Raw genomic sequence first — 10,442 nt, forward strand, 5'->3', positions numbered from 1 at the left:
CCGTCGTCGACCATGAGTCTCAGGGCTGGATCGGGTCACTTCCCATCAATCAGTTTTCTTATTCGCAAAAGCCAACTGGCGCTTCACCACACTGGCGTGGCCGTTTACCGGACCCTCGCGACTTCCTCTGTGGCCACCCATGCGTACAGATGTAGGTCCTCTGGAATCAGTAACGACTCGTTCAGCTCTTTCTCGGTCTTCTTGAGCCGTCTGTTTCGTTCTGCACGACCCTTTGTTTCCAGTATAGAGATGCCTTGCATCGTCTCTTCACAATACTCCTCAAAGTACAACTGCCATGCCTTCCAATTCTCATGCCACGATGATCGTGACGATCGAGGAGCCAGAACTGTTACTTTGCTTGCGTTGGATCCGGATGGATCTGCAGCGCTCTGAACAGAGTCTGATCCCGAATCCTGGACAGAATCCTGGGCTGAGTCCTGGGCTGATTCTTGTGCCGATTCCTGGGCTGATTTCGCATCCACCCAGCTCCTCACCCCCCGCTTCTGGGATGCCAACTTCGGCTACGCGTTGCTCCACTTCAGGAAGCACATTCTCGCCTCCTCCTGCGCTTAAGGCTGGGTCTAGAGCCGCGGTCACATCCATAGGGTTTGAATTTCCCCCTCCATCGTATGTTAGACAAGGTTTCGAGCTCTCGGTAGCGTTACCGATGGCGATAGGTAGAACCGGCTCCTGAAAGTCATCAACTTGCACGTCGTCCGTCGTCTTGACATCACTCACGCACCCAGAATCGTCCGCAGGAATTGCGTCGCCATGCAAGTACTGTTACTCCTTTCCATCGTTGATCTCTCTGGATTCGTCACCCTTTGAGATACCAACGTTAACCTTGTCCTCAGCCGCTTCGCCACGAGTCTTGTCCTGGTTCTTAGTAGCGCCGTCGTTTCCTTGAGTTATGAGATTGTTGGCAGCTTCAGTGTGGTCTGAAGCTTCTTCTTGATCATTTGCTTGAGCGTCGTCACTAGCTTCATGGTCGTCTTCACTCTCGTATGGAGTCTATTCATTGCCTGCGCCGGTGCGTGGTGTGGCCTTCCAGGAGCCGGAACCGGAGCGCGCCACTCTTCCTCGCGCGCCGCTTGCCATCGGGCGGTAGTTTCAAGGACTGAGTGAGCGTGTCTCATAGTCAGAGAATGAAAAATAAAATTCGTTACCGACTGGAAGTTTCGGTCCTGGATGATAATCCTGTATAAATCCAGATGAAAATCTATTGTTGTAATCCTGGGCTCCAGTGTTTCCGATTAATTTTTGTACATGTACAGACGACCCCCTCGGTAGTTATAGCGGTGGGAGCCGCCAATTTATTCCTGTCTAAGGGTATTGCTATCCACGAATGTACCATAAAAATGGATCCGAGTACCTTCAGTTTGGAACAGTGCACAAAATATACTAATAGAGACGACTGATGTGTCTCGTTACTGGCGATTCACCCTGTCCTGTTGCCAGTTTTGCCTCACCACACAATGATACCCTCCTCTCTAGTCCAACCAGTCTACCTCACTCTCACCAATACTCAACGACTGCTGTACAAATATGTTAGCACCATGCTCACATACCTAGTTTGTCCCAGAGCTAAATTCATGGGCTCACGGAATCTACGGTCTTGGAAGCTATTGATTCGCTGAAGAGCACTGGACTCACTTCCGGTCTCTCAGTTAACCACCAATCGCGGCACGAGGCGTGCGCCAGTCTACACCCGACCAGGTACTTGCCAGTTGGGTTTCGTGGGGTGAAGACTCTTCAGAAGAGGGTGTTGCCGTCACAGGTGTGCAATTAGAGTGAAGGTTGAGCACTTCTCCGTGATCCTAAAGCTCGAATCACGTCCTATGGAGATGCCTGGCTAGGAGAATCATTTGATTCGACACCGACTGTACCAGCCGTGTTGGCTCGTATTGATCGTCATGTGAATTTCACGTGGAATATTTTCTTACCTAGGTTTAGTAGCATCTTTTCGTTTGACGCTGTCACAAAATAGGTATCATCGGTTCAACATATCGGATCGTGGCAGCAACAATGCTCTTGTGCAGTTATGACTTTTCCATAGTTAAGAACCCCAGAATAGGAATATTTGACTTCAAATGTATTCCATTTTACAATTGAGGGGTGAGAGGGAATATTATCTTGGGTTTGTAAGAGACTGGTCAACTGGAACCGCTAATTTATTGCTATTGAGGGAGTATTCCATTTCTAGGGATTACTACTGAGGGGTCGTCTGTACTAAGTTACTGGGGATTATTTGCAGTAAATTACTGCAAATAATCATTCCACTAATAAACATGCGTGAGCTTCAGACGAGCCTCTTGGTTGCATAGTGCATGGGTTCAGCAATGCTGGTCTGGAATCCCGCAGGATGCGGTCACAGAGTTTTCCCTACAGCCGCCAGCGTCATGCTGCGAGTCGCAGTCCCTCATTCCGGAATTCGCAGCGGCCGGCTCATATCACGTAGAAGATGTGGGGTTTGACGCAGCACCAAGTGAACCAGCGTGAGGCTACGTTCGCGGTTGGAGCCCTTGGGGCGCTTTACGTTAGCTACAAATGGCTCATCGCCGTGTACAGGGCCAACGCCATGACGCGTGCGTTCGATGCCCAAGGACTACACCGCCCTAAGTCCACATTGCCAATTCTCGGCAACACGCTGGATGTGATGTTCTACCAGAAGGAGCGACTTTGGGATTGGATGGCGGAGCAAAGCAACCTTAATGACGGCAAACCCTGGGTGCTCAGCATTGTCGGTCGCCCCGACGCACTCATCGTCACGTCCCCCGAGGCGTGCGAAGACGTCTTCAAAACGCAATTCGACAATTTCGGTCGAGGCACCGAACTCCGCGACGTGATCTACGATATTTTCGGTGACGGGATCGCTGGAGTTGATGGCGAAGAGTGGTTAAAACAGAGAAGAATTGCCAGTCATCTCTTCTCCATGAAAATGCTTCGGGATACAATGGACGCAGTTATCATCGAAAAAGTGACCAAACTTAAGGAAGTTCTTGCCGATTGTGCGAAACAAGACAAGGTTGTTCCGATGAAGTCTCTGTTTGGCAAGTACACGAGCGAGGTTTTCACGAAAATCGGCTTCGGTGTTGACCTCGACAGTTTGGAGAGTGACCCTTGTTCGGACTCGAATAATGCCTTCATCAAGGCGGTTGACGTGTACGCTGAGGTCTTCGGGGCACGAATTCAGTCACCTGCTTGGTTCTGGAAGCTTAAGCGCTTGTTGAGTATCGGTGACGAAGGCAGACTCAAACAAAGCGCCAAGGTGGCGGAGGGTTTAACTCAAGAAGTACTGGCCAAGTCGTTGGAGATCCGACGTCGTGACAGTGGTGAAGTGAAGCGAACGGATCTATTGACGCTGTTCGTTGAGAACAATACGAACATCGACCCTAAGGCGGTACACGATACTCTGATGAGCTTCCTCTTGGCAAGCAAGGACACTACGAGCTTCAGCTTGTCGTGGGTTCTCGTTAACCTTAACCGTTATCCGGCTGTGCTTGCCAAACTGCGCAACGAGATTCGAGAAAAACTACCAGGTCTTATGACGGGCGAGATCCAAGTTCCAACCATGGAAGATCTCCAGAAACTACCCTACTTAGAAGCTGTAGTGAAGGAAAGTCTACGTCTGCACATGGCAGCGACTAACCGCATGACCAACACGTCAACGACACTCAGTGATGGCACTTTTGTACCTGAGGGCTGTGCGGTTATGGTCCCGATCTACGCTTCTGCACGTGTCAAGAGCGTGTGGGGTGAGGATGCTGCCGAGTTCAAACCTGAGCGATGGATCGACCCTACGAGTGGAAAGGTTAAACCGGTGTCGCCATTCAAGTTCTTCACGTTCGCAGCGGGTCCCAGACAGTGTCTGGGTATGCGCTTTGCACTGTTACAGATCCAGACGACAGTCGCCGTGCTCTTCAGCCACTTTGACCTCAAGACCAAGGAGAACCCGTTCGATATCACGTACGACTTCGCCATCACACTTCCGGTCAAGGGCCAGCTCAACGTTACCGTGCGCGAGATCACACCCGCTGCCTATTAACCACCGAACATCTATGAAATTCCTTTGCGTTCTGATCCCTTGGCAACCGCTGAATGCATCTCTCTATCTGCACAAGTACAATAGAAAACTTGGACCATCGATCCCTGATCAAAACTTGATCCAAGTCTGACCGGGAATACTGCGAGAAGCTCACCGTCACAAAGTTTGTGATACAAACGCCAAGTCTTCATCTTTCCCAGCGTAGTTTTGTTAGCGCCACGCAGCTGCGGTTGGACCCCTCGACAAAGCGAGAAATTGGCGCTTCTCCAGCACGAACGCTGCAATTGAAGTCCAAGAGCCAATAAGCAACACGCTCATCGGTGCAAATCTGCAATGGCCCTTCCTGACTAGATCGGGAACACATGGATACAGCACCACAGACGATCCGAAATCGGGCGTTGCGGTGGTTTGGACCTCCCTTTGGTGATCCCTTGTCTACCTCCACTGGTGTCGTAGCAGCTCTTGGGGCTGCATTGCCATCATTTCGGAATTCTCTTCGTGTCTCGCAGTGTCTTTAAGTATGTGGGGAATTGCTCAACATCAAGTGACCGAACGCCAGGCAGTGCTCACTGCTGGAGCGCTCAGTGGTCTGTATCTGGGCTACAAACTGCTGGTTGCAGTGTACAAGGAGATGAAGATCACCCGCGCGCTGGACTCGCAGGGACTACACCGCCCCAAGTCGACGCTGCCAATTCTAGGCAACACACTCGACGTCATGTTCTTCCAGAAGGACCGACTGCAAGACTGGATGGCTGAGCAGAGTCAGATTAGTGAGGGCAAGCCCTGGGTGCTCAGCATTATTGGTCGTCCACAGACGCTCATCATCACGTCGCCCGAGGCGTGCGAAGATGTGTTCAAGGCGCAGTTCGACAACTTCGGCCGCGGAGACGAACTGGTTGACCTTCAGCACGACATCTTCGGCGAAGGTGTGGCCGGCGTGGACGGCGAGAAATGGCTGAAGCAGAGACGTATCGCCAGTCACATGTTCTCTATGAAAATGTTGCGAGACGTGATGGACGAAGTGATTATGGAGAAATCCATCAAACTTCGCGACGTCCTCGCTCAGTGCGCGAAGGAAGGCCGTGTCGCGCCCATGAAGTCACTACTGGGCAAACTCTCTAGCGACGTGTTCACCAAGATTGGCTTCGGCGTGGATCTGCACGGTCTGGACGGAGATATCAACTCGGAAATGGACCACCCGTTCATTGAGGCGGTCGACGGCTATGCTGAGGTTTTCGGTGCCCGTCTGCAGTCGCCAATGTGGTACTGGAAGCTCAAACGTTTCTTAAACATCGGAGACGAGCGTATGCTCAAACGTTGCATCAAGGTGGCTACGGATCTGTTGAACGAAGTTATGCTCAAGTCTATGGCGAACAAGACCGCGGAGGACTGGAGCACTAAGACCGACCTGCTTACGCTGTTCGTGGACCATACCGGCAAGACGGACTCTTCGGATCTACGTGACGCAATGATGAATTTCTTCCTGGCTGGCAAGGAGACGACGAGCTTCAGTATGGCCTGGGTTATTGTGAACCTCAACCGCCATCCGCGCGTGCTGGCCAAGCTTCGCAAGGAGATCCGCGAGAAACTGCCAGAACTTATGACCGGCGAGCTGCAGGTCCCGACGATGGAGGATCTGCAGAAGGTCCCGTACATTGAAGCCGTGCTCAAGGAGAGTCTGCGTCTGTACATGACGGGCGTGCACCGTACGCCCATGCGATCGACTACGCTTCGTGACGGAACGTATGTACCGTTCGGGTCGTATGTGGTCATGTCAGTGTACGCTGCTGCGCGCGTGAAGAACGTGTGGGGCGAGGACGCGGCCGAGTACAACCCGGACCGCTGGATCGACGAGGAGACCGGCAAGATCAAGTTCGTCAACCCGTTCCAGTTCATCACGTTCGGCGGCGGGCCGCACCAGTGTGTAGGCATGCGCTTCGCCCTGTTGGAGATGCAGACAGTCATTGCTGTGCTGTTCAGCCGCTTCGACATCAAGACGCTTGAGGACCCGTTCAAGATCACGTACGACTACAGCGTCACGCTGCCCGTTAAGGGCCCGCTTGAGTGTACAATCCACGAAGCGAGCGCCCCCGCATTCTAAGCCAGTTACGGAGATCTAGTTACGTGCATATAAGTCTCTACATCATTATCAATATAAATCTCCTTTGCACCCAGTCAAGTCGTCATCCGATGGTGACCTCGGCAGATGTTGAAGCTGCATGGTCGAGACCTCCACGACCGCATCGACGGGATCAGCTGGGAGGTGCTCGCTCTCTGGTGGTCTCCTCTACTCGGCGACTTGCTGCCTACCGCGTATTCCGGTGGGCTGATTCGAGCAATGTGGACTCTGAGCCACCACGATGCTGCAGCCGCCATCGCTTTCGTGACTGCGGTGTACGTCGGGTGGAACGTCGCGTCTTCTGTGGCAGCGAGACGTGCTGTAAATAAGGTGCTGGCAGACCAGGAGATCTACGAACCACCATCGCTGCCCGTACTAGGACACACACTGGAACTGGCAAGCAACAAAGATCGCTTCCATGACTGGTTCACGGAAAAATCTTTGGCTGCAGGTGGACGACCGTGGGTCCTGCGGATCATTGGGCGTCCACCTACATTGGTTCTCACGTCTCCTAAAGAGATTGAAGAAGTGTTCAAGACCCACGTGAACATTTTCGAAAAGGGTCCCGATATTCGTGAGATCGGCTACGATTTCTTCGGTGAGGGGATCGTCGGCGTGGATGGCGAAAAGTGGCGGCAACAGAGACGCACTGCTAGCCACTTGTTCTCGATGAACATGCTCAAGGACAAAATGGACGCTGTGGTGATCGAGAAATCTCTGCAACTTCGAGATGTACTGGCCGAATGTGCGCGTTTAAACAAACCAGTTAGCATGAAATCGTTGCTGTCAAAGTTATCGAGTGACGTGTTCACAAAAATTGGCTTTGGCGTCGATCTCAACGGTTTAGGAGGTGACGTCGATGTCGAGATGGAACATCCGTTCATCAAGGCCGTCGAGACGTTCGGTTATGTCTTCCAGTCTCGACTGCAGAGTCCCATGTGGCTGTGGAGGCTGAAGAAGCGCTTTGGCTTAGCAGAAGAAGGAGAACTTCGTAAGGCTAAAAAAATTGTACACGATCTTGTGATGGAGATCATGAAGAAATCCATTACAGACAAGAACGCAGCAACAAGTTCAAAGCAAGAGAAGGACTTGATCACGCTCTTCATGGATACTATGGATAGCACTGCGGACGTGATGGAAGTCCGCAATGCCGTCATGAACTTCTTTCTGGCTGGCAAAGACACGACGACCTTCAGTATGTCCTGGATGATAGTCAACATGAACCGGTACCCGCGTGTTCTGGACAAGATCCGAGCCGAGATCAACTCGAATTTGCCTGAATTGGTGTCGGGTGAGTTGGAGGCCCCATCGATGTCCGATCTTCAGAAGTTGCCATACCTGGAAGCGGCTATGAGGGAGAGTCTTCGGCTGTACATGGCCACTGTTCATCGCGCGCCTAACCAGTCCGTCACTCTGGAAGGTGGCCTACATGTTCCATTTGGCACTCACGTTATCGTGCCAACTTACGCCATGGGACGTATGACGAATGTGTGGGGTGAAGATGCCGCTGAGTACCGACCGGAGCGCTGGATTGATGACGACGGGAACGTTATCAAGATATCGCCATTCAAGTTCTTCAGTTTCTTGGCTGGTCCCCATCAGTGTCTAGGAATGCGCTTTGCTCTGCTAGAGATGGAAACGGTGATGGCTGTGCTTCTGAGTCGCTTCGACCTTAAGACCGTCGAGAACCCGTTCGATATCACCTACGACTTCAGCGTCACGCTTCCTGTCAAGGGACCGCTAGAGTGTATGATCCACGATCGCTCGGCCTCAATTGCGCCAAGCAGCTAGTCGTAGTTTAACGTGTTTGCCCTCGAAGAATTACAGATTCCATTAGTGTTTAGCGATCATGTTAGCGCATCTTCAGAGCGTGCATTTTAACTCCAAACGGAAATCTTGACGCCTTTGACTCGATGCTGCATCTCCAGCACAACTGCAAACGCTACCACTGCTCCGAGGATACTGTACCCATTCGAGTCCATGCGCCGTAATTTGAAAGCCAGCCGGCTTCAGGTGACTTTTTCTTGTATTATCAAGATCACTAGCATCGGTGCATCGGTAGTGAAGTTACAGCACGAAGCAGTGGCGTCGTACTCATCTAACGCTAGAACTCAATAGACGGGGTATCTCCCACTCCGGCTCATTTGCAGGCCGTGAATTAATAATAATTGATACGACACGTGAACTGCATTCTCCAAAACATTTGGCGACTGAGCCGACTGTTGATTTCAAAGTGGTGTGATGACCGACAGGAACTGCAGTTATGGTCAGTGTACTATGCACATTGATATTATTCATCTGCTCACCCGTTCACCTTGAACGTATGCGGGTAGTATCCTCCACAAAGTTCCTGCAACCGAACTGACGGTGACCAACCAAATTTAGTGCGCCAAGATGAGACAGTGATAACGCTATATCTCCTTCGCTTTCCCGATGCTTTGCATATTTCTCCTTCCAGAAAGAAGGCACTTGCTCCACATGCACCCACTTCAGCACACAGCGCTCAAGAAATTTTCTGAAGCATTAAAAATTATTGGGGCGAAGCCCCCTCTATAATCGTGTTTCTCTTATTTAAGCTCTGATTTAGTTCTTACAGCTTGTAACCATAAATTTTGAGAGTGGGTTAGGGCTACAATTTTCAATCGTGCGTACTGGGGGCCAATTTGAGCAAAAAAACTTGAGTTGAAGAACAATTCCCGATTTGGACTCTGGTGTTTCGGGTTTAAATGCGTCTCTAGGAGATAGGGTTTGAGGTAAACGTTATTAAAACTGAGGCCCGGTTTTATTTCCATAGAAAACGCCCCTTCAATGTGGAACACTAGAAAATAGCGTAAAACGGAACTTTTTATCTGGTTTGTAGCGCTAGCAAGTGGCCTTATACTCCTTATTGACGTCTTAATTATAGGCTAAACCTTCAATAATTTATCACACAGGTAAAAAGTCGGCTGAAGTATTTACGCCCGGTCCGAAAAGCCGCAATGGGGCTCAACGGCACTTTCCAATAGCATTAAACACCATTAAACACCAGGAGCATTAGACCCGTGCAATATCGGACATGGCGGTGAAACCTTGCGGTATTGCAATTTCCCTACTTTGATTGCACGAGCACGTGCTACGCGGTCTTGCGTTTGTCGTTGTGAGGCTGCAAACTTCAAGCACGGTTAAGAGCGAATAGCTTCCGGAGAACTGGAGCTCTGCATGAACTAACAGCCATCGACGCAGACACGGAAGGTATGGGCTTTATGTCAAGATATGTTTTACTGTATTCACGTACTAAGAAGTTGATTGGTACAAAACTATAGACTTTTTTGCTGCGATCGACCAGCCATTACTTAAAATTTGTGGCAGCTGTGGTGAGCTTACGAAGGCAACTCGTGTTATTTGTAAGCCATACGACCCGCACAGCCAGTACCTGGTCCCACTTCAAAATGCAGAAGGGATCTGTGAGATTATTGAAGAGGCCATTACCATACCAGTCGAAGGCGTCAAATATATTTATTTGTGTTGCCGCTGCGATATTTCGCTTCTAAAACATGCAGTTCCGAAATATCCCAGAGCTAGTGGTGTTCGTATTGCACCTGTGCCTAAGGAACTGTCGGAATTGAATTGGATGGAAGCTCGGTTAATAGGGCTTGGCGTATCGTTCACTACATGCATTAATCTCTATCACGATCAACAGGAGTTTACTCGTGGAAACGCCATCCATTACTGGAACAATGTTACCGAAATGGAGATTTGGCTTCCTAGACCATTGAGCAAGTCTGGTGTAGTGCTATTACGATCCAAGAACATTCAAGGACAAACACTTGTCACTGTTCGACCTAATTTCATTAGGCGTGCCTTGCTATGGCTTATCCATCACAATCCACTTTATAGAGACGTTCATATTTCTAAAGACAATTTAGCGATACTAGATAAATTCGGCGAAGATATTCCAAGAGTCGAACTATCTGAAGAAGATGAGAACCAGCTTCATAGTATCCAACAACCGACAGACGCTCGTGAATATACCAGCAGTTCTAATAAATACTGGACTGGTGCAGCAAAGCCAACGACAGATGATCTGTCCAATTGCAAAACAATGAATGATATTGACTCAGAAATTACTATTGAAGACTCACTAGAGATGGAGGTTAGTTGCAGCGGGGCTGCCGTAGCTGAGCGTCAGAGGAAGACGGCTAACTTAAAGAGTAAAGGGGTTAACTCAACACCCTAATAAAGGTTAATAGGTCCTTAATATCCGAAGGCCCCTACTAACGATAACCTTAATAAAAGGGG

At 50.1% G+C, this 10,442-nt stretch overlaps 4 protein-coding genes across 4 annotated transcripts; 3 read left to right on the forward strand and 1 right to left on the reverse strand.

The window, feature by feature from the left end:
* Positions 1-104: 104 nt before the first annotated feature.
* PPTG_13990 (hypothetical protein) lies at positions 105-1,136 on the reverse strand (the record flags this gene model as incomplete). The annotated part of the gene is made up of 4 exons (XM_008910478.1): positions 105-466; positions 495-780; positions 844-1,011; positions 1,062-1,136. 4 exons carry the CDS (start codon positions 1,134-1,136, stop codon positions 105-107), a joined length of 891 nt encoding a protein of 296 aa, XP_008908726.1.
* A 1,325-nt stretch (positions 1,137-2,461) lies between these two features.
* Positions 2,462-4,045, forward strand: PPTG_13991 (hypothetical protein; the record flags this gene model as incomplete). Its single annotated transcript, XM_008910479.1, has 1 exon — positions 2,462-4,045. The coding sequence occupies one exon, from the start codon at positions 2,462-2,464 to the stop codon at positions 4,043-4,045; it is 1,584 nt and encodes a 527-aa protein (XP_008908727.1).
* Positions 4,046-4,565: 520 nt separating this feature from the next.
* On the forward strand, positions 4,566-6,146 carry PPTG_13992 (hypothetical protein; the record flags this gene model as incomplete). The annotated part of the gene is made up of 1 exon (XM_008910480.1): positions 4,566-6,146. The coding sequence occupies one exon, from the start codon at positions 4,566-4,568 to the stop codon at positions 6,144-6,146; it is 1,581 nt and encodes a 526-aa protein (XP_008908728.1).
* A 105-nt stretch (positions 6,147-6,251) lies between these two features.
* Positions 6,252-8,103, forward strand: PPTG_13993 (hypothetical protein; the record flags this gene model as incomplete). The annotated part of the gene is made up of 1 exon (XM_008910481.1): positions 6,252-8,103. One exon carries the CDS (start codon positions 6,252-6,254, stop codon positions 7,953-7,955), a length of 1,704 nt encoding a protein of 567 aa, XP_008908729.1. The 3' UTR covers positions 7,956-8,103.
* Positions 8,104-10,442: the final 2,339 nt, after the last annotated feature.

Source organism: Phytophthora parasitica, assembly GCF_000247585.1.
Source record: "Phytophthora parasitica INRA-310 unplaced genomic scaffold supercont2.37, whole genome shotgun sequence".
Classification (NCBI taxonomy): Eukaryota; Oomycota; class Peronosporomycetes; order Peronosporales; family Peronosporaceae; genus Phytophthora; species Phytophthora nicotianae.